Source organism: Scardinius erythrophthalmus, assembly GCF_964197995.2.
Source record: "Scardinius erythrophthalmus genome assembly, chromosome: 2".
NCBI lineage: Eukaryota > Metazoa > Chordata > Actinopteri > Cypriniformes > Leuciscidae > Scardinius > Scardinius erythrophthalmus.
The window spans coordinates 7,528,956-7,555,379 of NC_138222.1; the positions used below are offsets into that span (position 1 = coordinate 7,528,956).

The 26,424-nt window shown below is 35.8% G+C and overlaps 2 protein-coding genes across 4 annotated transcripts in view; one reads left to right on the forward strand and one right to left on the reverse strand.

Annotated features, from left to right (window-relative positions):
* znf143a (zinc finger protein 143a) overlaps positions 1-8,485 on the reverse strand; it is a 46,021-nt gene extending 37,536 nt beyond the window's left edge. The window contains exons 1-10 of one of the 3 annotated variants that reach the window (XM_081359457.1): positions 8,353-8,485; positions 6,216-6,318; positions 5,557-5,643; positions 3,711-3,794; positions 3,438-3,566; positions 2,902-3,095; positions 2,633-2,704; positions 2,434-2,547; positions 2,243-2,318; positions 44-169 (exon numbers count right to left, since the gene is read on the reverse strand). In XM_081359457.1, coding sequence (XP_081215583.1) covers positions 44-169; positions 2,243-2,318; positions 2,434-2,547; positions 2,633-2,704; positions 2,902-3,095; positions 3,438-3,566; positions 3,711-3,794; positions 5,557-5,643; positions 6,216-6,312 — 979 coding nt within the window. In that variant the 5' untranslated portion in view covers positions 6,313-6,318; positions 8,353-8,485. Of the gene's footprint in view, positions 1-43; positions 170-2,242; positions 2,319-2,433; positions 2,548-2,632; positions 2,705-2,901; positions 3,096-3,437; positions 3,567-3,710; positions 3,795-5,556; positions 5,644-6,215; positions 6,319-8,007; positions 8,213-8,352 lie in introns of those variants that run through there. The other 2 variants (XM_081359459.1, XM_081359458.1) reach the window with 2 other exon arrangements.
* A 1,604-nt stretch (positions 8,486-10,089) lies between these two features.
* pkd1l2b (polycystic kidney disease 1 like 2b) overlaps positions 10,090-26,424 on the forward strand; it is a gene marked incomplete at both ends in the record, with an annotated part of 31,908 nt that continues 15,573 nt past the window's right edge. Inside the window, 15 exons of the mRNA XM_081358431.1 lie at positions 10,090-10,387; positions 10,886-11,044; positions 13,556-13,741; positions 14,514-14,624; positions 15,844-15,905; positions 17,016-17,144; positions 17,510-17,650; positions 17,732-17,881; positions 19,292-19,416; positions 19,525-19,645; positions 20,119-20,244; positions 24,138-24,360; positions 24,452-24,642; positions 25,386-25,616; positions 26,248-26,349. Of these exons, the coding sequence (XP_081214557.1) occupies positions 10,090-10,387; positions 10,886-11,044; positions 13,556-13,741; positions 14,514-14,624; positions 15,844-15,905; positions 17,016-17,144; positions 17,510-17,650; positions 17,732-17,881; positions 19,292-19,416; positions 19,525-19,645; positions 20,119-20,244; positions 24,138-24,360; positions 24,452-24,642; positions 25,386-25,616; positions 26,248-26,349 (2,355 nt within the window). The remainder of the gene's footprint in view (positions 10,388-10,885; positions 11,045-13,555; positions 13,742-14,513; positions 14,625-15,843; positions 15,906-17,015; positions 17,145-17,509; positions 17,651-17,731; positions 17,882-19,291; positions 19,417-19,524; positions 19,646-20,118; positions 20,245-24,137; positions 24,361-24,451; positions 24,643-25,385; positions 25,617-26,247; positions 26,350-26,424) is intronic.

The window sequence follows — 26,424 nt, forward strand, 5'->3', positions numbered from 1 at the left end:
TCCAAGGAATAGATGGAAGATTTTAAGAAGGGAAAGAAAGTACCTGTGTGAATTCTGGTGTGCTTTTGAAGGTCCCCTGAGGTCTTGAAAGATTTTTTACAGTCCATCTCCTGACAGCGGTAAGGTTTTTCTCCAGTGTGTGTCCTGATGTGACTTTTCAAACCATAACCTTATAGAAAAAGAATGACAAGGGATGAATATAACACAGCAAATACGTCAGAAATACACAACTACTCAAAAGTTGGGGGTCGGTAAGATTATTTTTTTAATACATTTATGTGATTGAAAATGCAGTAAGTGTAATTTTGTGAACAAATTATTACAATTTAAAGGTGCATGCCTTTTGCGGAGGAACATTGTTTTGGTTGTGCTTTGGTGTGACTGTGCGGATGAATATGGTTCTCCTGCTGCTCATAAAACATTCACTACTAGGCTTAAGAGATATAACCAGTTTAGACGGAAAGGATCTCAAGCTGACTTGCTGAAGGCGTTACAGTAGCTTTACCCATTAACAGACACAGTACTTCCTAGAAAATAAATTCCAGCACAGCGCCGCAACAACCATAATGAAATTACCCTTCACAATAGATAATGCTTTATAATGAACTCTGTTAGAGAGCTGCATATCACAATTTATCTGTTCAATAAAATACCTTACTAACCCATTGAGTAATAAAAACGCCATCTTTGCATCACTTTTACAACATTTCAAATCCCTCAGTTCTCACCATCTCTGAAGAGCCAAGCCGATGTTGATTCTTGTTTTATTACGAGCTCTGTCGCATTTTCTTTATGCACTCTCCTTTGTTTGCCGATTGTTTAAAACGGGAGATTACCCGGAGGTTTGAGATTTCTCACTCATTGTGACAACTAACTTATGCCGCTCTCACACCATACAGGGATCAAAACAGTCACAACAACTTTTCTCTAATTACGGATATGACGAGACACGCATGGTACCCCGCTAGGTCTAAAATATAAACACTTATAATAGACTAACCATAGTGAATCAGGGTAAGACAAAAACACATGTATTGACTCTTTTAAATTTTGAACTAAAAAAAAAGTTACAGTGTACCTTTAAAATAACTGGTTTCTATAGACCCTTTTACAGTTGGTAAAAATGGTGACGTATTTGTGTGGGCGGGGCTTAGCTGGAGGCAGAAAGAACCCTCTGGCCGCTTCACTAACGCTAGTTTGCAAGTTTTGTTAGCTTGTTTTTAACAATGACTGGAGAAAATCCGAATTTTATCTTAATGTGCAAGGTCACTCACTGTGCAGGACCGCGATTGTTATTTGCAAAAGTTCATTTTAACGGACGGAACCAGATGACCGTACACGCTCAGTCAATGGACGATCTGACAGGATTAACGTAATGTTAACGCTACCTCCAGTTGAGAGGCCTCAGCCTGACTTCTACACCTGCCTGATAGAGAAACCGAGGGTAAAGAGAAAGTGAGGGCATATATATATATATATATATATATATATATATATATATATATATATATATATATATATATATATATATATATATATATATTTAGATGCCTATAACTATGTGCTGAATGGTCATGTAAAGACTTGTGTGGTAGCCTACGATCCGCAGTCCTGCCTAGCCAGCGCCAAGAAGACGACAATGTTAAGAGTGACACTACGGTGCAATTTTAATGATATGAATATTTTCTAGAAATAAAAATTCAAGATACAGCATACTCATTTTTCATCGATTCTTGCACCCAACAACACAACAAGATGACATTTAATAATTAATAATAGTAATTTAAGCTCCTTATTATGTAGTCGAATCTGTGCTGGTTTGTATTGGCCGCCTCCAGTTTTCACGCTGTTTTGCCTCCAGCTAGCGCCGTGACGTAACTGTGACGTCGGAGCAAAAGGGGTCTATTGTAATTATATCTTAAAATGTAATTTATCCCTGTGATCAAAGCTGAATTTTCAGCATCATTACTCCAATCTTCAGTGTCACATGATCCTTCAGAAATCATTCTAATATGCTGATTTGCTGCTCAAGTAACACTTATTATTATCAAATGTTGAAAAAGAGATTCATCAGGATTATTTGATTAATAGAAAGTTCAAAAGAACAGGTTTTCCTTTTAAATAAAAATCTTTTCTAACATTACAAATGTCTTAACTGTTTTTCAATTTAATGCATCCTTGCTGAATAGGACACAAAAAACCCTGCTGAGGTGACAAATTGATCTGTAAATCTTTTTGTTACCTGTTGCAAACTTTTTTCCACAGCCAGGAATGTCACAACAGTACGGCTTGTCACCTGTATGCGCTCTTTCATGTACCTGATAAAACAAAACACGAGAAAATAATCATAATGCATTACATTCGTAATGTTGTCTATGGTGAATTACTTTTATTTAACAAGCTGATGAGCTCAAATACACAAGCCATAATAACCTTAAGATGATTTGCAGTGGTGTAAAGCTTTCCACATCCGTCGTAATTACACCGAAAACATTTCTCCCCAGGCTGCTGCACACTACGCCGGATTTCTTGACCCTGAAGTACGATCTAGAGGGAGGGAGGATAAACATTTTTGAGCATCTCCTAGTTTGACTATTGATATTTTTATTTTGCATGGATATTGTATTCTAACCTGCATCTCCACAACACCGTGAGGATCATTGGTGATCAGCTCAGAGTTTGTGTATGAGTCCATTTCCTCAATCTGCAGGAAAGAATTCAAGAGTGATCATTACACTTTCCAAAAATTATTTTCTTACCAATTTTGACAAATGATTAGCTAAAAAAAAACATTTACAATATGTAACAACGTCACCTAATTTTATATAACCAGCAAAGTCATGGTAAATACTGTACATTTTGAGTGTCTTTGCATTAGCCCTAGTCATCTTTAAAGGGTACCTTTGTTGTGTACTGCTCCAAAGCATTGATTGTTTCTTGATCAATGGATGTATCTGTCTGCAAATCTGCTACTGTGCCATTAGTCTGGATGGCCAGAATGGTGTTCGGCTGAGACACCTGAACAGCATGATGGATATAAGCGGTAGACCCGTCCTCTAACTGCACCGCCTGCAAGGTACTGGGGTCATATGTATCTGAAAATGCATTAATGACAAAAAACATTATATATATATAAATAAAAATATATATATTTAAAGCATGTACAACCGAATCCTATTTAACATCCTGCACACACTCTTAGAAATAAAGGTTGGGTGGGGTTCTTGACTCAATTTTAAAGAACCGTTTATGCCAGGAAGGTTCTATATAAGGAGAAATGTCTTAAATGATTGCATAATCCTTTTGCATATTATGAGAACATTTTTATTGTTTTTTTACCTTTGATGCATGGACAGCTCCAAAACAAAATTAAAATTAAATTCTATATAGAACTTTTTCTTTAAAGAGTGCAACAAGAACGGGAGTAAATGAAAAACCTTTTGTGGTGTGGTGGATGTAAGCAGTAGTTCCATCTTCCAACTGCACAGTCTGAGCATCCTCCAGTCGTAAGCTTTCGTTACCAACAACATCACATACAGACGAGCTTGTCCAGTTGTTTGGCTCATCTAGTGAGCATTTAATATGGGAAATTAAAAAAAGAAACATTATTTGCATATTAACATCATAAGCCCGTTCATTAAATAATAAAAGCTAGATCCCTTCCAATGAAACTAACGTGAAGATTTGCTGCATAACAAACAGGAAAGTACCTGCTTTTGGAACAGCAATGTGTTGCACGTAAGCAGAGGATCCATCTTCTAACTGGATCATCTGTCCTTCAACTATATTGCTGTCTGGGGAAAACAACCAGCACTCAGTTAATACATCACTCAAGAAAATAAACTACCATGTCAACTGTGAATAAATACGAGATTTTAAAAAAGAAAAGTTAAACTTTCATGGTAGTCATTTACGGGAAAGTAAAAACATGCACAACATTGATTTGAGTTTGCAGATGCTTTCTTGATCACTTTCAATAAACCATTTATTTGAGCAAGATTTTATTTGTTATATATTCACTGATGATCCAAAACATTATAACCAGTCACAGGTGAAGCGAATATTGTTGATCATCTCCTAACAAGGCTATATATGAAGTTCTGGGTGGGTTAGATGATAAGCAAACACCATGTTGAATCTATGCCACAAAGAATTAAGGCAGTTCTGAAGGTAAAAGGGGTTTTAACCCGGTACTAGCAAGGTGTATCTAATATATATATATATATATATATATATATATATATATACACACACTAAGTAAAAAATAAAAACAAATAATTTTAAAGGGGTCATATAATGGTACATGCACTTTTACAAGTTGATTGCACTGAAATGTCTGTTGGCAGTGCCTGTACACAACCATCCTATCATGATAAAAATCCATCCAGTGGTTTTGTTTTAATCTCCTTATATGTTTGACCCTCTCTGAAATCAAGCCGTTCGATATTGTGACGTCATAATATCCAACGCCCCTCCCGCGATTGCTGAGTGACAGCCGTGTTTCAACACAAGACCCGCCCTGAGCGAGCTGTGACAGCTGTCGTCATAGTAGTCCGCCATTGTGGATATGCTGGAGCAGAATGGCGTCTAAGCGATTGTGGTGTTCTGTTCTTAGATGTAATAAGGAACACAGCAGTCATTTGGATGTTCCTAAATCCGAGCCATTGAAGATGCAGTGGCTGAGTTTTGTTTTTGAAGCGATATGCCCAAAGGATTGACGCGGGGATTCCCTCACGGGGATTCCCCACGATCATCCATGCTTTCATGTTTGCGCGAATCATTTCACACCAGACAGCTTTACAAACGAGAAAAAACGGATCGGTACCAACCTGTTACTGCTGAACCTCCAGAAGATGTGAGTGTAATGTTTTATTAACCTTTATATTAGTATATTAATCTTTGCGAAATTTGCAAACCTTGCTGCAGGCTTCATGATGAATGCATCTAAGGTTTACACTCAGGGTACATTATGGCATGTTTTCTATGTACGACGTTCTCAATATAATTCATAATCCCACGTTTATAATGAACAACACGTGGTTATTGTGTTAGAAACGGTGTCCGCACAGAACAGAGGGGCGGGGTGAGCAAAGCTCATTATCATTTAAAGACACATGCACTAAAATGGCGTGCTGAAAACAGAGCTGTTTTTGACCAGGTAAAATGAGTGTTTTCTTACAATACTAATGAGAATTTTTAATTAAAGTATATTACAAACTTTTAATTTAGACCCTAAAGAATCATATTAGATTGTACAAAAATGGCATTATATGACCCCTTTAAGGTCCTGTAGGTTAACTAATTGAAAAGGTCATAGGTTTGATTCCCAGGGAACACATTACTGTTCTTCAAAACGCATACATGCAAATGTTTGATAGAAAATGTAGAAAGAATGTGCTTAATATTAACCAAAATAATTAAAATAATAATGAAATAACCATCAAATTTGCTAATCAATATGCTAATTTGTTTCTTATAGAAGGTGATGCTAAGCTTTACATCTCAAAAGCGTCTCAGATGAACAATGTTTGTGCCCAGAGCTCGTAATAGACATACCTTGAGGGTTGTGAGGTATATATGCAGTGGAGCCATCTGATAAAGTCACAGCCTGCAAACTGACTGTGTCCATGCTCTGATCACCATCTGAACAATTAACAAATACATCATGATGACTGTAATATGGAGAACACTGCCGTTCAAATGTCTCTTATGCTGACCAAGGCTGTATTTAGCTGATCAAAAATACAGTGAAACATTGTTACAGTTTTAAATAACCCTTTTCTAATTTAATATATTTTAAAATCTATGTTGCAAAGTTGAATTTTCAGCATCATAACTCCAGTCTTCAGAATCCCATGATCCTTCAGAAATCATTATAAAATGCTGATTTGCTGCTCAAAAAACATTTATTGTTATAAATTATTATTAACAATATTGAAAACAGTTGTGCAGCTAAATATTTTCGTGGAAACGTCAGACACATTTTTTCTAGGACCCTTTGGTGAATAGAACATTTAAAAGAACAGCATTTGTTTAAAATATATATTTTTTAATAACAATATAAAGTCTTCACTGTCACTTTTGATCAATTTAATGCATCCTTGCTGAACAATAGTATTAGCCTAATTTCTTTCGGGTAAAAAAATGCACAGCTTTCCCTTTAATAAAAGGTCAATGTCTGAAAAAGGCTCATTTATAAAGTGTGCAGCTCTGACCTGAAATCCCCACAGCCTCAGTTAAGCAGAGCGTGACCTCCTGAGCATCACCCTCATGCTGGAAATCTGCTGACTGGTTTATCTGAGCCAGCAGCATTATAACCTAGGAGAAATCAAATGTTAAGAACACAATATAACTATATGATCACGTTTAGTAAGAGTTGTGACCAAGTGATGGTCTCAGATTGTATAAATGGTTGATTCTTTGACTAAATATGGTTATAAAATATTCAAAAATATTAATGTACCACTGAAAAAACATGGTGCATGTCCAAAAAAACATAGCGATACAGTTTATTTAAGGGTACAGAAGGCTGATGTGTCATGTACAATACAAATACAAATACAAAATTGTATAATTTAGTTTAAGAAGACAACACACTTTATCTATCTGTATCTGAAAGAATGTTACAAGGGTTTACAAGATAAATTAAGAATATATTATGACAATATAATAATTCTAACATTATAATACAAAAAATATTTTCATATTTTCATGGCCATTTTCCCCTTAAACATACAGGTCAACATGGGAATAAAACACAATGCTCCATCAAGATATTTCTAGTTTTAGGGTGCTTTGCATATATCTCGAGCCCTGCTGAAGACAAACTCGATTTGAAGGATCCTTGAGATCCTCCGCCTTCATTTCGCATCCTTCATTCGGCTCGTTTTGAAGGATGCATCGAGTGTAGTCTTACAGTCCTTCAACCACCCACAAACATTAGCATACATTCCACTTCACGAAAAAGAAACTGACAGAAAATGAGTCGGCATTGAGCTTGAATGAGATCATTATAAGACAAAATATAATGTTTTCGGAGATGAAGGTATACATGTTTTCTTTTTGTTTTGGTGTAAATTAATCACTAAACAAACCGCACACTACTGGGAGACTACAGACGGTTGTCATTCACTGTATTGCTTAAATAGAAAGACAGTTACATAGATAATAGTAATATAAAGATTTTTAATACAAAGTATTTTTTTATAAAATTAAGTTTTAATTTTGGAAAAGATTTTAAGTTACTCATACTTGAGTTGGGGGAAAAAAAATAAAAAATATTCAGAGGGCCAAACTTAGCAAAAATATGCATTTGGTGCAGTTGCTGATATTTATATGGCCAAAAAGTAAGATTTGTAATGAAAATCTTTAAAACAGTATAACAGACTACTTACATAAAATGCATATAAATGTAATTTGTCACTCTATATCTCCCAAGAATATATCTTAGTAATATGTCATTTAAATTCTTATAGTTTTGTGTAGTGTTTATTTTTGGGTGCAAAACATATAATGCAGTGCAATACAATGATGATTGAGACATGAACAAATAAGCATTCTTCAAAAGTATGATGAATAATATTTGATACTCACACATTTTAAGATTTTTCTTAAAATAAAATAAAAAAATGGATTGATGTTCAAGCAAACCTAAGTTGCTTCAGTCCATTTCATCTTGAAATATTGCTAACAATATTTAAACGTTTACTTCATAGAAATCGTCACTGCAAAAAGACACGTGAACCAACCTTCAGAGGAACAGTTTTTACACTTATTCTAGGCCTTTTACTTGCTAAAAAGAAACAAGTATCAGAATTCAGATTTTTTTAAATCCATATCTATCAAATATGATAAAGTAGACTTTATAAGGATTCAGATAATATCAGTTTAGTAATTAAACAACGATTAACACGATCACAGAATACTATAAACAGACGTGAAGCTTTACTTCCTATTCTTAAAAAAGCTTTTGTCCTTCAAATGTGTAAGTTAGTGTTTTCTAGTCACCTCAGGAGTGCTGCACGTGCTATTGAGTCACCCCTGTTGCTTCTATCATTCGTTAATATAAATAAATGCATTAATTAGTGTTAATCCACCCTAAGCATACACATATTTAACGCTTGAAAACATTGACACGTGACATAATGGGATGTGAACTCAAAGTAGCCGTTAACGTTAACCTGCCGCGATATCGAGTGTCACAACACTTCCAGTCGATCGCTTTCAGGACAGTGTTTATAAACATGCTTTATTACCGCAGCTGATGCGGATCTGATTATCAGTAGCTATGTAGTGTATATCGCCTGATCTATAACATTAATAGCAGATGTGTTTGGTGTTTTAGACACTCACCTCTCTGAAGAACACAAATCTACCAGATATACGGCAAACCGGATCAAATTATATGTATAATATTTCCATATATCAAGGTCCCTAACATCGGGAAATACAACGGTATGTTTTGAATTGGTATATTTCTTCTGTGGTTTTGATGTCACAGAACACAGTGAAGAGGTTTATTCTGCCCCTGCTGTTCAGGAGTGATACACACTACCAGTTAAAGGGGTAGGTCACCCAAAAATGGATATTGTCTTTTTTTCTTTTCTTTTTTTATTATTTTATTATTTTATTTTTTTGTACATTTGGAGTGCTGTCAGTACAGAGAACAACGACGAAAATCGGTGTTGCCTACACCGTGTTATCCTCTTTTTAAAATTTGCACCCTGTTGACTTCAATGGGGCAAGTTTTAAACCTGCTTTTAGCCTCTTAACATCCTTGATGTGTCATTACAAGTGCACAGAAAATGTGAGTGATTCCTTCAGAGTGATCACGGGTGAATCTGACTGCAGTAGATGTGAAAGATATGAATAAAAATGATGTTATTTAAGCTAGCGCACATACCTGTATTTACATCCTGTTTTCGGTCGAAGGCCATAGTAATCGATTGTCGAGTTCACGCGCGTGATCATAGGTACTAAACCTATGCGCGTCAACTCGACAATCGATTACTTTGGACTTCGACTGAAAACAGGATGTAAACACAGGTATGTGCGCTAGCTTAAATAACATCATTTTTATTCATATCTTTCACATCTACTGCAGTCAGATTCACCCGTGATCACTCTGAAGGAATCACTCACATTTTCTGTGCACTTGTAATGACACATCAAGGATGTTAAGAGGCTAAAAGCAGGTTTAAAACTTGCCCCATTGAAGTCAACAGGGTGCAAATTTTAAAAAGAGGATAACACGGTGTAGGCAACACCGATTTTCGTCGTTGTTCTCTGTACTGACAGCACTCCAAATGTACAAAAAAATGAGCTCAATGTTAAAATTGACCGGAGTTCTCCTTTAAGCTTGTGTAGTCTCTACCAGCCGTTTGTTGTAGTCCTTAAAAAGCGATTTCTTTAAAAGAAAATATCTCCCTTTGCTTTGAGCTTTGAGCGTTGTAACTTTGCAGATGTTGTTTATGCTCAAACAGCAACATTACACACTCACTAAAGTTAAAAAAGTGAAATCATAATCAACCAAACATTGTTGTCATGTAAACGTACCCTAAGTTGGTTTGAAAAAGTCTACCTTGCTGGGGAAAAAAACTGTTAAAACCAGCCTAAGCTGGTGGTCTGGTTTTAGCCGGTCTCCCAGGCTGGATTTAGAGGGGTTTTGGACATATTTTCTTAGATGACCTGGCTGGTCTTAGCTGATCAAGCTCGGAGACCAGCTGAAAGCCGCTGAACACCAGATTGGCCAGCCTGGGAGGCTGATTTGGCAAAACCATGTAGTTGATGATGGTGGACTGATTTGTGAAAAGCTGAGCTGGAAATACCCTAACTTCTACAGTGCCTATCCAATGACCGTGCGTCACTCTGTGGGTAAAGCCTGGCTTATCTAGTTGATCTAAATGAACATTGCCTTTGTTTGTGTAAAAACACAATATGCATCCATTAGGCTATTACATCAATGGGTTTTGTTTGAGAGCCAATCAACAGACTCATCTGGAAAGCTAGTGTATTTTTGGGAGGGCTCAAAACCCTTTATATAGACAAAAACACCAGGATGCTTCTTCTAATCTTCATGTATGACTAGAGATGGATGGCATACTCTTTACTTTGGTATTTCTGATCATCTCAGCATGTGGCAAAGCCGGACCTGAAGGTCTTTCCTGCCCAGAGCACCAGCAGGCTTTCGAGAGCTCCTGCTATGAGTTTGTGGCCCTGGAGAGCAGTTTCCTCAGCGCTCAGGCTTGGTGTGAGCGGGACGGTGGGCACCTGGCCTTCATCCAGAGTGATGAAACCCAGACATTTCTCCAGGAACACCTGCAGGCGGAGCAGGACTGGTGGATAGGACTGGTGTCTACCTCCATCAACCTCACTCTGGACACGGAAGGTTGGTGCGACGGCACGATTATTGTGAAAACTTGAATTAATGCTGCCCAGCAATGGTTTAGTTTAAATATGATATATTTAGCAATAGTAAGATATTTAGGCTAAAATATTTTGGCCTTCATTTGGATTAGACAGACAACATAAACCAATAAAATGAGTTTAATGCACATTTGTTAGTCATACATAAACAGGTAGGATTTATGTAATAGAACTAATAAACTGAATGTTTTTTAAATAACTAGGTATGTATATTTAACATTTATAAAATCCAATTTCATACATTTTGCTCGATCCACAGCCAGCCATATTTTAACCACGTTCATCCTTTTTAACTAAATAAATGTCATTGTTTTCACAATAAACCGATTTGTGCTGATTTTGAGAATATGATTTTATGACTGAAATAAAATCAAATAAATGCAAATGTTTAATAATCCATTCCATTCATTTTTGAGTAGAGAAATCATAATTTTACCTGCATCAACTTGTATGTCCTCAGATGGCTTGATCTGGTTAGATGGTTCAGATGTGGTTTACTCAAACTGGCCCAGTGAGCCGAAGCTGGAAACTGGCTGTGGCCACATCAACACACACTCAGGATTTCACTGGAAGATCACAAGTAACTGTAGCCAGGAATATTACTTCATTTGTGAGTTTGGTGAGTTTTACACTTTCTTTCTTTTTATATAGTGTAGTAGATATGTATATTAATATTTAAAGTATTTTAATATGTTATATGATCATTTGTTTTATTCCAATTCATCAAAGTCAAGTATGTAATATGAATAAGCCCAATTAGATTGAGTACATTTAGTCAGGAATTTTACTTAATTTTTAAGTTTAGTGAGTTTTATGCCTTCTTTCTTTTTATATAGTATTTATATATAATTGTCCAGAACAATAAGTATTTTAATATATTGGTATGCTCATTAGTTTTCAGTGTTGGGGTAACGCATTACAAGTAATGTGAGTTCTGTAATCAGATTACTTCTTTAAAGTAACAAGTAGCGGATTACTTTTAACAAAATATCTGTTACTTTTTCAAATATGTAACGCAAGTTACTTTTTCCCATTTATTGACTGACACCTCTCCTGTCCTCGTGTTGGGAGAAATCAGTAAGTGCAAAGGCGCTGTGTGTGAACATGATGGTTATTGTAGTTTTAGACTATTGTGAGCATTTACTCATCTCACTTGCACAAAAACAAATTCAGTATTCCTCAGAATGAATAAAAAACATTAAATGCAAACTCAGAATATCACGCAAACCCGCAGTAATTAAACATGTTAAATAACAAATATACTTTATGTATTTAATCTCACTTTATTAACCAAAGTCTTTGCTGCTGACTTTTGATGATCCAATTCAACCATAGGAATAAGCAAGAATGACTTTAAGTAAACATCACATTTGTTTCCTTTATTTGTTGAAGTAAGAGTGTAGAACTTTATTCCCCTGCGTCATTTCACTTTTGGTGAGACAGCGCCTTTAAAATTTGCACAAAACAGAACTATTTTTGTTATTATAAAACAAACAACCCAAGTCCAGCCCAGGTAAGAAAAGGTAACACAAAAGTAATGTAACACATTACTTACAAGTAACGCAGTTAGTTACTTTTTTTTAGGGAGTAACACAATATTGTAATGCATTCCTTTTTAAAGTAACTTTCCCCAACACTCAAAAAAACAAAAAACAAAACAAGTATATAATATGAATAAGCCCACTTATATTGAGTAAATTTAGTCAAATATTCTACTTCATTTGTGAGTTTGGTGTGTTTTACGCTTTGCTTCTTTTTATATAGCATTTATAATTAAGCATAATAACTATTCTAATATATTGGTATGCTCATTAGTAGGGGTGTAACCGTACACAAACATGACGGTTCAGTACGTACCTCGGTATTGAAGTCACGGTTTAGTATGGGTTCGGTACAACCCATCTTTTTTTATTTAACTGTTTTTTGTTGTTATTTTTTTCAACAAATGTGTATGTGTTTAAAGAAATTCTATTATAATAAACATTTTCTTTAAGGAAAAAAAATGTATATATCTTAGCTAATGCTGTAAACTTTATGGGGAGCCCTTAATTACACATTAGTATAATATTAAAGGTTACAACAACAGAGCTTAAATGATTTAATTCATTTGCTGTTTATTTTTAGATACAATAATCAACACTCAAATATGTACTGTAAATTGCACATAAGGCAGGTTTTGCATTAACTTCCAAAATCTAATCATAAAGTTAATTTTCAACTCCAATTCATTTTTGAAATATAATAATTTACATAGCGGCTGTAATAATTTGTTTTCATGATACATTTGTTAAAAAATACATTAAATAATCAAGACATTACTAACAGGTTAAGTAACGAATAGGCTAATATAGTGCATATATGAAATACTTCTCTCTAGAGTTTTTAGACATTTCTCTAGCAAACTAACCTGGTGTCGACACTAAACGCCTGAGGTAAATGTAATACTATTGTAATACTAGATATTATTCTAAAGCTGTTGAATTGATATTTTTCCGCAGTTGAAACAGTGGTTGAGAGACGTAAACATACCGATTCATCCTCTCTTCTTCTTTTGCGCTATAAACTGATAGACAGTAAACAGCCTTGCATTGCCGCGCGCCCCCTTAAGGATCGCTTGTGATTGGATGTATTCGTCGTAAAAAAAAAGGTTGCTGCCTAAAATTTTTAAGTACAATCAACTTGGATGTTTAAGTTATTTCAACTTAAATTACATTAAACTGACCTAAAAAAAAATGTATTAACATAAAAAAGTTATTTGATGAGTTAAAGCAATGTAAAAACAAATGTTGTCATAACTTATTGATCATATTTTTTTTTACAGAGTGCACCGAACAGTGATTTCTGTACTGTACGGTTTGGGACGAATACATGTACCGTTACACACCCCTATTTATTAGTTATTTAAAGTGTGTAATATGAATAAGCCCAATTATATTGAGTTTCACCAATAAAATTAATTAATTATTTACAGCGTGGCAAAAAAAAAACTCCCAAGACATTTTAATTATATGCCTAAAAAAAGGAAATAATAAGAAAAAAAAAACTTTCATTTGAACATTATAAGGCATTTTAACTAGAAACATGATGTCGTTTTAAAAATTAAAAGTGACCCTTTTTGTCTTTCCTGTAGAACTGGGACGCTCTCTGTCGTGTGCGGACAGCACTATCCTGCAGTGTGGCTCAGATCAGGTGATCGAGGTTGATGAGAGTTTCTATGGCAGAAAGACTCCACATTACTGCAGGAACAACACGTCGAGCTCTCGCACAGCTTCACCACAGCAGTGCAGCTGGATCGACGTGAGGGATTTAGTCGCAGGTACTGGACGACACTTGTGAAAAGTACCAAAACAAAGCAAAAACCTTGGTGATATTAAGTATTTTGGCATTTGGAAGAATATTGTACAATGAAAATACATGGAAATTATTCAGTACCATGGTATCAAAGTAGCCTACCTGGTTTACTGTACCATGGAACGGCAACAATTTGGTTTACAGGTTTTAAGTACATAGGTAATCCGAGAGCATCATTTTATTTCGAAACCTTTTAATGAGTGTTTAGTGTCTCCACCTGTCAAGGACAGAAAGCGCTTTTGTGTGGTGCTTGTGAATTAATGCTCTTTTTCTGACTTCTTTCTTTTAATTTCGAATGCAGAGCAAACAATATGAAATCTGAAAGGCAAACAGAGCTTCAATGAGCTTTCTTTTACCTGAATATGTAGGGCTCCTGCGGTTTAATATTACATCATAACACATGTAAAGCAGGAAAACAAAGGGAACTTTGGAAAAGGGAAAAGAAAAGACCAATGTATTGATAGTTCAAGAGGAACTAATGGACCTGGAAAAGTCTCATAATTAGGCAAAAAGAATATTTATTTGTGAAGATAAATATTTACAGAGGATTCAGGCAATCTCTTTGTGAAGATGATTCTTCTGTTTCAATAGTAGGCTACTTTACTATTGTTGTCAAAGTGCTTAGTGTTTATAAAGCATTGAGAATGTCTGCATATTCGTTTACAGTTTCTCAGTAATGCCGTTTGACTGGCTGCAGTGATGAATAGTAATAATGAGGTTTGTTGTTGCCTTCCAAGAACTGTGTAATGGACAGCAGGTTTGCACGGCGGTGGCAGACACTTCATCTTCTGGAGAGCCGTGTCCTGACCTGGGAAGTTACCTGTCTGTGGAATACCACTGCACAAGCCGTGAGAGCTCTTTTATTTTCTCTACGTACAGTATCCACCTTATTTTGCAAAGTGCAGTAAACGGTAAAACTCTTTATGCTACAAAGCAAGCGTGTTTTTATGGAAGCCCAAAAATCATGCTTTGGTGAATCATAATTATGAAATCCTTTAAAAAGTTTGAAATTATGATATGATTATGATATGCTATTTGTGCTACAAACCAGTGCGTTTTTACGAAAGCCCTGATTTGCTTTGGCAAATCCTAATTTTGACATACTAAGTCAAGTTACACTTTATTTTAAGGTGACGTAGTTACATTGTACTTGCTCAATTAAGTACTGAGTAAGATTGATTAACTATACATGTACTTAGTTACGGTTAGGGTTTGGTTTAGGGTTAGTTACTTGTAATTATGCATAATTTACTGTTATTAGTAATAAACATGTAGTAACATGTAATATAAAGTCTAACCCTAAGTCATAATTAGGACATAAAAAGTTATAATTATGTCATAGTTAATTGTCATAGTAACTGGTCATTTTACGAAAAAATATGAGATGGCAGAAAAAATTATATGTCAATACTGTTGTGTTCCCTCACAAAACTTTTGCGTTCACTCACAAAGAACTCATAGTTTCTCGGGGGAATGCAAAAGCATTGACATAATTTTTCCTCCCATCTCATATTTTTTTTCCATACCATATCCTTATAGGCTCCGTATAATGTGGCCTTTTATCTCATACTTTAGTATGTCATAATTAAGGCTTTTTCTGTCATAATTCTGACCTATTATTTCATCATTTCTTTTTTTCTGTCATAATTGTGACATAAAAATAAAACAATTATGACTTAGTATGTTACTTTGTTTTAATTATGTTATATTTAACCTTTACTAAAGCATGATTGTTTTTTTTTTTCATATGTGGCAGAAATTCCATATTTTGTATTATTAGCCAACGGTAATAAATTAAAATAATATGATAAATACTGTTTGCATTATCAAGCAGAATAATGGACTGTTTTGGGGGTTAATGGGCTGCATATTAAAAATAAGGTGGATAGAGGAACATGCTAATGATACTCCTATTGTTCCTTTCAGACTATTAATATATTTTAGAAGCAAACCTGTTTACGTTTGTCTTAATAAATAACCTATAGTTGAAGACCTGTGTGTTTAGGATGAAAAAAGGATATGATTAACGTCTGTTTCACCAAACAATGTATATTTTCCATAATGCAGGAGCCTCTGGTGTTGTTGTGAAAAGATCTGCAGATGATGGTGGACAAGATTCTTTTGTTGAGGTGATCAAATTAGTTTTTTTAGTGTGATGCCGTTAAATGTTTTTAGAACTTTTATTTATTCACTTTAAATACATTTCCTTGAAACAGCTTGTCAAGGTTTATTTTGTCATGATGACACCTTTCCTCTAACAAGATATGTTACCCCCCAGTTACAATATTTATTTACTGAAAATCCTAAACAGGCTTCTGTCTCAAAATCTATGTAATAGTTCCAGGGATTCCAGGATTTATTTATAAATGTTTACTTTAGTCCTTTAAGTAATTTTCAATGTGGAAACGGATGAATTTATCATTAAGATTGATTCCTAAATGCTGCTTTCCTAAACCTTTTAAAGTATCAAAGTACTCAGAGACAGGTCACTCACAAAAGGGCTAAAAGGAAGAAACCAAATAAGACAGGGATTTGTTATCCCGTTGAACAGAATACAGAAACTTTGCAAATCAGGTAAGACACATTTCTGTTTACTTTACATTTTACTTACCTTAAACTCCTAATAAATGAAATGAAATGAAAAAAAAAAATGGGTAACACTTTATCTTGATAGTCCACTTTAGACATTCTACTAACTACAAGTAACTTTGCACCTACATGTCAACTAGCAGTCATTACAGTATTAGTAGACCGTCTGATTAATATCTGCTCACACTTTATTTTGATGCTCCTCCAACAGACATTATGCTGTCTTAAAGTGACTTTGAAACTACATGTTAAATTATTCTACAAAAAAAAAAAAGTTGTATTTATTTACTTGCTGTAAATAGTTTATGAAGTTTATAAGTTTATGAAGAAAGTTGTTACATTTATATGTATTTGTATTTTCTCCCAGCTGCTCAACTTGTGGTGAAAATGATAACCATGAGAAAATCAAATTGAGGCTAGAAAACCCTAAATGTAACAAAAATAACTGGTATGTGGAAAAAGGCAGTAAATCGAAGCAAAATGAGGTACGTATAGTCTATTTCAAATGTATGTAATGATGTTATTTTCAATATTACTATATACTGAATACAATTTCTATACCTTTTTAACTTTCCCAATGATATGCAGATGCTTGTTTAATTTTTGAATGATAACTGGCTTTTTTCACATATACATTGTTCTGTTTCTAGAAAGACAGTTCGATGAAAGACTGCAAAAAAAATGGCAAAAAGGTGCTGAATCAACAAGACAATGATGGTGACACACTGGAAGTTAAAGCTAAAGCGATTAGATCATTCAAGAAGGACATCCTCGTGGTGGTGACTTGTGCGTTGATTTCACATTTTTTTTACTACAGAATCAATTGCATTACGTCTATATACAAAAGGCATCTAATAACTATTTCTGTATGATTTAGGCCAAAAAGATGGAACAACTTATAATGGGGAGTTCACCATACAATATTCCTTAATAAAGATAGATGAGAATCAGCTCAAGGAAGACGTCAAAAAACAATTGACTGAAACTAATAGAGCAGACGACACAGAAGAGGTAAAAAGGATGAAAGATATATAAATAACAAGACTTCATTTGTAGGCCTATACGTAGCAATAAAAATTGCTACGTTGTTTTTGAGGTTTTTCACACCAATCTATATTCCCAAATATCCATTTCCCACTTCCAGATCAAAGAGGATCTTCTTTCAGATTTAAGTTTAATTTTAGAAGACTCCACGCCACTCCAGGAACCCACAGCCGTACAGTTCTATGCTGATGCTTTGACAAGCATCATTAAAGATGAGGGGAAAGTGAATGTTAATGCTCAGGTAGCACTGTGACCAAAGACATCATTAGACATGTGATCAAATGTTACTTATAATGGCTGATGAGGCACTTTTCTTTCACAGGAGCTGGCTGGCTCCATACTAAATGTTCTCAGTGAATGTCTCACATCCATCGATCTGACTCCAGATAACATCACTGCACTAACTGGCACAGCCAAACTCCTCATTGAGTCATGTAGTCACATTCTCGGTGCCTTCAATAAGGACAAAGAGGTACGTTTTTTCCAAGAAATTGTCTGATTAAACCCGCAAATCTGTTCTTTCTTAGGAAAGAACCCCCAACAATGGTGGGTCACTCAGAAAACAACAGCCCAATCAGAAGAGAGGCTCATGAATATTAAGTAGACGGGCCAAAATCGACCTGTTCTTGGCAGAGCTCCTGAGAAAGGAGCTGTAAAAATATATATTGAGATGTTTTTTGGTACTTGTACCGCAAATATATATTCCAAAACCTAAAATAAAACTTCAGAAAGGTGTACAATATGGGATCTTTAAAGTGCATTTTTGAAAATTGAAAAACATGGTTTCCGGTTTAAACCTGTTTTGTTCAGTTTGTCTGAAAGTAAATAGAAAAAAGTGTTACACTTTATGTCAATGGTCCAATTAAGACATTCTACTAAGTAACTTTGCAACTACATGTCAACTAACTCTCATTAGAGTATTAGTAGATTATCTGCTAACGCTTTATTTTGATACTCCTCATTACTGACTATAAGTAACTTTACATGTTAACTTACTCTACTAACCTGAACCCCTTACCTAACAGTCTACTAAGTTACTCTAATGAGAGTTAGTTGACATGTAGTTAGCACTTTGTCTAAAGTAGACCATCAAATACAGTGTAACCGAAAAATTTAAAAGAATTTAAAGAAACAACTTTGTATAAATTGCATTTTCGCTTGACTTCAGAGTGTTGAAGTGCAGAACACACACTGTTTAGCTTTACTTACTGCAGAAATTATTGTGGGTTTAATTAAAATTGTATGTCGGTTCTTTTTAGAACATAACAGAAAATATGATTTTAAAAAGACAACATAATAAACATTAAGTTCTTTCCAATTTGTCTTCATTGATAGTAAGTAAAGTTAATTAAACTCTAACTAACAACGTGTTTTTAGTCTTATCTTAAGTTAAGTGTGCAGAGCCCTCAAGAAACTTTGCATTCACTGGCAAACCTTTTGATTTCTTTGCGAGCGAACGCAGAGTTTCTCGGGGAAACGCAAACATTTTACGAGTGAACGTAAAAGCATTTTTTCCCTCCCATCTCACACTTTTTCCATCACCATGTCTCTTTAGGGGCTCCATAAAAATTCTACTTTACTATTATAGCTAATTTAACTTTTGGTTAAATTGAGTTGTAAAAAAAATCTAAGAAATATAACTTTGATTAGTATATTGTTTTTGTCTTTAGGAAAATAAATATTTTGGATTAAAATATTAAATCTAAATTTAAGGTTTGATCCAAAACTCTATGTTGAGAGATAAATAAAAAATTTGGCTGTAACAAATTAGAGTTGTTTTATTTTTAAGTTTGTACCAGTTAGGTGTTGACTACCTGCTATTGTGTTCTTAAACAGTTAACTAAGTGAAGAAATCTGCTGATGTATTCTCATTGCCTTTCAGTCTGACATCTATGGTTATTTGGTCAGTGCAGTGGACAATGTGCAGACATTCCTGCTAAAAAATAAATTAACTGATCTGGAGCCCGACATCATCAGCACTCCTAATGTCAATGTTTACGTCAACAGGTAGGACAATCAGAGTTCAATTAATCACTGTGATCAGTGGAAATAAAACTGAACATTGAAAACATTTTGTTTTGACAGTTTTGATTTTTTATTTTTTTTTCTGGTTAGGTTATCTCCACCTAACCTCCAGAAAGAGCCTTTCAGCGTCCAGAACAGTCTAGCCAGCTTCAAGCTTCCATCTCTGGGCTCTGATATAACACTGCCTGTAGATGAGCCAGTGGATGTGAAAGTGAGTGTTTTTCATTCACCACAAGCCGTAAAACATCTATACATGACTAAATGAGATCATTTATTTATTTGTTCTGCACCAAAGCCCTCCTGTCCAAGTTTGTTGAGGAAACATCAGCAAGTTTCTGAGTTCATTTCCTTTTAAATCCTCCATTTACCTGTCTTAAAAAGTTATTAGTTAAAAGTGCAACAAAATATGTCACTATTGCTGATGTACAGCAGACAATTTTAATTTGTTCATTCAAAAACATTTAGTCAGGAATGATTCAAACTTACAACCTTTTGAAATTAAATAGTCTAATGCTTTATTTTCAGGGTTTCCTAGTTGAAATCCTAGAATTGCACCTGTTTGGATCTTTTCCACAATAACATTGATATAATACATGTCTTGGGTGCATTTTATTATATGCGGTACTAATGTTACAGATCCTTTACACATATAATACAGTACACATACCTGTCCTCTTTTTACAGATGACACATTTTAACATTGATCCTTGGATTGAAGGTCAGCCCATTCATAGTATTGTGGCTGGTTTGTCCCTGTCCCAAACAAACGGCTCTGGCATTCCAGTGGCAAACCTCACTGAGGAGATTGAGGTAAGAAGACGAATGACCTCTTGACAGTAACTGGAACTGGAAAGGTGAAGTGTGTAATTTTATGTGCCACTAGATCACCAAATGGATTTATAAAAAAAAACAAATGGACTTGTAAGAGTAATTTTTTTAACTGCATTGGGAATGCATTAAAGGGTTAGTTCACCCAAAAATGAAAATTCTGTCAGTAATTACTCACCCTCATGTTGTTCCAACCCCGTAAGACTTTCGTTCATCTTCGGAACACAAATTAAGATATTTTTGATGAAATCTGAGAGCTGGATCACTCCTCCTGCAGGCTTTTGGACACCTTAACTTGCAGGCCCAGAAAATGTATTAAAGACATTGTTAATATAGTCCAAGTGACTCCAGTGGCTCAATCTTAAAGGTATAGCGGAGGATTTTTTACTTCCGGGTGGATCACCTATACTATTGGTCCTCCTAATTGTCAATCATTCTGGTGAATCAATCAAACTTTTCAAAAAGTGGAGAGGGCGGGTCTTATCTAAAATTCGGAAAGATCCTCCGCAATACCTTTAAGTTTATAAAGCGACGAGAATACTTTTTGTGCGCAAAAACAAACAAAAATAACGACTTTATTCCACTTTTCATTTCCTTCTCTCTGGGCCTCGAGTCTTTTCACGTAGTGTAATAGCGTAGCGCGTCTGTGTTGCACGTCACCACGTAGGCTCACTATTGGGCGACTCTGGTCATGTGTGATACGTGGTGACGTGCAACACAGACGCGCTACACTATTACACTACGTAAAAAAAAACTCGAGGTCCAGAGAGAAGGAAATGAAAAGTGGAATAAAGTCGTTATTTTTGTTTGTTTTTGTGCTCAAAAAGTATTCTCGTCGCTTTATAAACTGGAGTCACTTGGACTATATTAACAATGTCTTTAATACATTTTCTGGGCCAGCAAGTTAAGGTGTCCAAAAGCCTGCAGGAGGAGTGATCCAGCTCTCAGATTTCATCAAAAATATCTTAATTTGTGTTCCGAAGATGAACGAAAGTCTTACGGGGTTGGAACAACATGAGGGTGAGTAATTACTGACAGAATTTTCATTTTTGGGTGAACTAACCCTTTAAATGTTCAAAAAGGCTTCTCGTTCTAAATCCCGCTTTAACCCTGGGTAAAGGAACATTTCAAGCGTAGTTAGCACCTTTTTTTTACCTGGGATTATGAAACTGGTTTTGCTGTGTTAACTCGCATTATGGTGCCAAAGCTGTACAGTGTAAAACGATGCTGTATTGCTGCGTTCCAGACAACCCTGAATTTGGATTTTTCCATGTCCTACTCGAAAATAACATCTGGAATGACTTTTAATCTGACTACTGTCTTAATGGAGGGAGAAAGCAAAATCTGAGCTGTTAGCACAAATCGTCACTCCTGCTTGCTGCCTCCAGCAAAGAGTAGGGCCCTGTCCCAAATGGCACACTTCATATGCACTTACGGTCTTGTGGACTTACAATGGCTGGCGCGTGCACTTGTCCGTTATGTCCACAAGACCGTAGGGTGTCCCATTTGTAATTTTAGGTTTCAGAAGGGTGCTTGTGATATGTGAAGAAGGTCGATTTGCGCCCTCGATGCGCACTTTTGCCGAAACACTGAAGCGAGCTCTGCAGCAGATTTCTTCCTGACAGTCAAAGCGACGTTATGTCACAAAAGTGCGGACATGTAGGAAAACTGCAAGTGCTTAGTTTGCCATTTGGGACAGGGCCTAGGGTTACCTTGTGTCAAATGTAAAGACACTTTAACATTAGACTTCAAGTTTATATAATGATACCTTAACTTTTTCTTTTTGCACCAGCATTTTTTGTGTTTTTATGTTTTTGCCATAATTGACACAAAAACACGAAGATTCACTCGTTGTGTCATGGCGCTATCTTGTGGTTAACTCATTTCAATTGAGATATTTCCACATCCAACATAGTCACGAAATCGGCTTAGCAACGGACAACATGTGCCACATATTCACGTTGGACAGTTACAGAAACACTGCCAATCACTTCAGTGTTTGAGGGGGAAAACGGTAAATGGTAACAGAAAACGTTGGAGTGAAGAAACTGTTAATTTTTTTTTTTACCTTTATAGTACGAAAAGTACATTCAGTATAAACTGGACGGTACAGTCTGCAATATATAATATGTGAACGTGGTTGCGTGCGGCATTTGACCAATCAATGGCACTAACACAGGATACATGCAAATAAGGGTGCTGTATGTAATTTTTTTGATGGCTTTGCAGAAATTTAGGAAACATGTTAAGTTCACATACTTGTACTCTGGAAAAATGTTACAGACAGTTATTTTACTTTGAAATGTGTGATCTTTGTTGGATTGTTGGTGGAACAGGTGGTATTGTGTTTTGCAGCCATGGAAGCCAGCAAACGAACTGGGTCAGAGATCGCAGATTCTACTCGACCTAAAAAGCTTCTGCATCCATCTAAAAATCTCTATGAACGGGAACATATTAAAACACAGATACATTAGCTGATCGACTTACAGTATAAAGCTTGTAGCTTTCCATTTTCAATTCCAATTGTTGAGTCTGAGGAGGAGGGGTGGGGAAACAACTCTCTTCAATATCTTGAATGTGGACTGCAGTAAACATTTAGGGCCAGATTTACTAACAGCTTGCGGCAGCCCAAATCGTCTTTTGGCATTAAAAAAAACTACTGTCAGGATTTACTAAAGATTAGTGCTAAAAAGGCATAGACAGGGTTATTTTTGTGGCTGACCTTATTGCATATGCATTTGTAGGAGTTTCCCTTTCAGATGCAAAATTTATGGGAGGAGAGTATGTAAATGAATCACGCAAGGTGATTTACTAAGGTTTGTACTAGTCAATTTACTGGTATTTGCGGCATTATTTAACGCCCCCAAAAAGCATGACTTAAACCAGAAAACCAGCTGTGTCTGTGTTTTTTAATTTGCGCGATCAACTGCAGAACTTTCCACGCCCATCGGCACTTTTTTGGTTTTCCCCTTTCACACTAATTTGCCCAATTTAATAAATTTGGCCCTTCAAGGGTAACTCTCGTCAAAATTGAACCTAGGCTCTTTTTGTTAATCTACCCGAGACAAACTTTCATGTAAAAGCATAATTAGAATGTAAACGGCACTTTTAAGATTGACCGTATTTTCATTTTAGGTCAAAATGCCTTTTGAATGGGAGAGCTTGGGGCACGACTATGATAGCATCAAAATCGCTATTTTTAAAACACTAAGAACAACATGAAACTGTGCTCGAAGTATCACCAGGGGCTCTACACATGAACTTGAGCATTGACTACATTGTCTGTGTACACAAAGTTTACTAAAAAGAAAGGTTTTGTACAACTCACTTTATCAGTTAGTGTTTCTGGTGGCTGGAATTTTGTCGGTCAAAAGTAGTCCAGCCACCGGAAACACTAACTGATAAAGTGAGTCGTTCAAAACCTTTCTAAACGAAAATACGGTCAATCTTAAAAGTGCCGTTTCCATTCCATGCTTTTACATGAAAGTTTGACTCGGGTAGATTAACAAAAAGAGCCTAGGTTCAATTTTGGCGAGAGTTACCCTTTAAACCGCTAGCTATCAATATTACATACTGCACCTTTAACACAGGGTTTAGAAATGTACAGTATACACATGAATACCCAGGAGTAATTGATAACCCTGGGTAAATTATGAGCAGCGCTTACCCAGGGTTTAGAACAACCCGATATGAAAATCCCTTTTAAATTTCATTCAAAAGCTGACTTGAGTGGGCATGCTTTTGGACAGGGGAAAGAATTTTAACATCATTACTTCAACATTACACTTATAAAAGTTTATATCATCAGAATGTGTAAATAGTCAAGAGATTTTACTGGTGAAAACTGAAAAAATGTCACTTCGGTCAATCTCCAGATCTTTTTACCAAGGCTGGACACAGCAGTGAACAGCTCAGTTCTAGATCTGAGAAACTTCAGCACTTTGATGATCAATATATCCACCCCCAACATTACTCTGGTCTTAAAGTTACATCCCTCTAAAGAGTTAACACTAGTGGTACTGCTGGGTTATCAGAATTATCCTACTGAGGAAAACCATGTGGCCAAAGTTACACTTCCTCAACAAGGAAATTCACAAGGTGAGTCATTTGCTGGAAACAAAACAATGGTTTGTTAACAATGGGAGCTGCAACAAACACTTTTTTTTTACTTTTTTTACTTTTCATACAGACCAAAGGTACACATGGGTACTTGGCCCCAGTGACGTGACAATAGACGTGGGCATTTACTTCCTCCTGATACGACCTGTTGTTCCTCCGGGCGTAAAGTCTGTTGATGCATCAGTAACAATTACATCCATTACTGCTCAGTGCATTTTCTGGGAGGGAACCAGATCCAACTGGAGTGACTTTGGCTGTAGGGTGAGTGGTGACTTTTTCTTTTTGTGTGCCAATGGTGGAAACCATCAATGTAAACGTTGCTGACCTCTGACTCTGATTAAGGCCCTGTTTACTCCTGGTATTAGGATGTGTTTTGGTCGATCGGATCACAAGTGGACAACGCTAAATACAGGCGTAAACGGGGTCTAAAATGTTTTGAGCTAGCTAGACGGTATTTAAACTTTTGTCGGCTGGAGACCCAAGTTTGGTTTGAAGACGAAAAACGTACCAAGCACAATGTTCTCTCACCATTCCTGATTTCTAACACACACTCACAGCGTTCTGCGTGATCTTGCGGCTGTCAAAGCCTAAACGAAAGCTGATGCTCTCTGTGTGTTTTTCCCATCGATTCCGTGCGCATTCATATGTAAATTGCGCAAGCTTATTTCATCCATTAGATTTCATTCAAAAGCCCATACATTTACCAGCCCATAGACTCTTCCCTCAAAGAAATCAGGACAGAAGTGGTTGAAAGTGGACAAAAGAGTGGGATTAAAACACCAGGTGTAAACGGGAATGTAACTCCCTCGTCTACTTGTGATCCGATCGACCAAAACGCATCTTAATACCTGGTGTAAACAATGCCTAAGTGAAGTTCAAATAAACAATGAATCAATGAAATGTAAATGATGTTTGCTATCAGTCAGTTTGCTTCAGTCTAAGACTAACAAGACCTTAGCTATCAAAAGTTTAGTTGTGAGATAACACTCTTCTTTATTCTTTAGGTCGGCCCTAAAACGACTGCAGAAGTTACTCAGTGCCTGTGTACCCATTTAACCTTTTTTGGGAACAGTTTCTTTGTCATGCCCAATACGGTAGATCCATCCAAGTCTGCTGAGCTATTTTCCAACTTTGCGAATAACCCAGTGGTGGTGTGCTTTATCGGGTCTATCTTCTTAGCTTACATCCTGGCCGCAGCATGGGCGCGCAGGAAGGACCTGCAGGACAAAGCCAAGGTCTGTCTAACTTTACTGCATCTATAGCCTCTAGACCCTGGCCTAGCCAACCATGAATTCTTTGTTTTAAAGTCATGCTAAAAAGTAATTGATCCTATTTACTTTCTTAACCCTTTAAACCCGTATATGATAGTCATAAAAATATATATTTTTAAATGGAACAGATTATTGAAACAAAAAATGCATATATTGTATTTTTTTGTATCATATTTGATACATCAGGCTTTTATGCCTCAAGTGGAGCTAATCCTCAAATAGGAAAAATAGCACCTTCGTTTTATTCAGAGGCCTTCACTTTGGTGCAGTTGCTGATTTTTACATGGCTGATATTTAAGATGAAATTCTGATAGATTTCAATTTAATCAGGTATTTATAACAGTATAGTTACTGTTATTAAATGCATATACATATTAGTTATCACTCTATATCTCCCAATAAGATGTCCAGCCTGATGAATCATATTTGATTGAGTTGCGATATATATATAAATTAACTAAATTAATAACTCTGTAAATCTGCTATGAAACCATCTGTATTGTAAAAAGCGCTTTATAAATAAAGGTGACTTGACATTTTAACATGTTTTTTCTAAAATATGATGTGATGATCTAATAAGATATATTCTTTGAAGGTGAAGATTACTGTGCTAGAGGACAATGATCCCTTCGCTGAGTACCGATACTTGCTGAAGATCAGCACTGGACATCGCATGGGAGCCTCCACTTCATCGCGGGTTAGCATGTGCTTTTATCGTAAGCACTTCTTCAGGCATTCTGATCATGTGTTGTTACAAACCAGCTCTGCATTG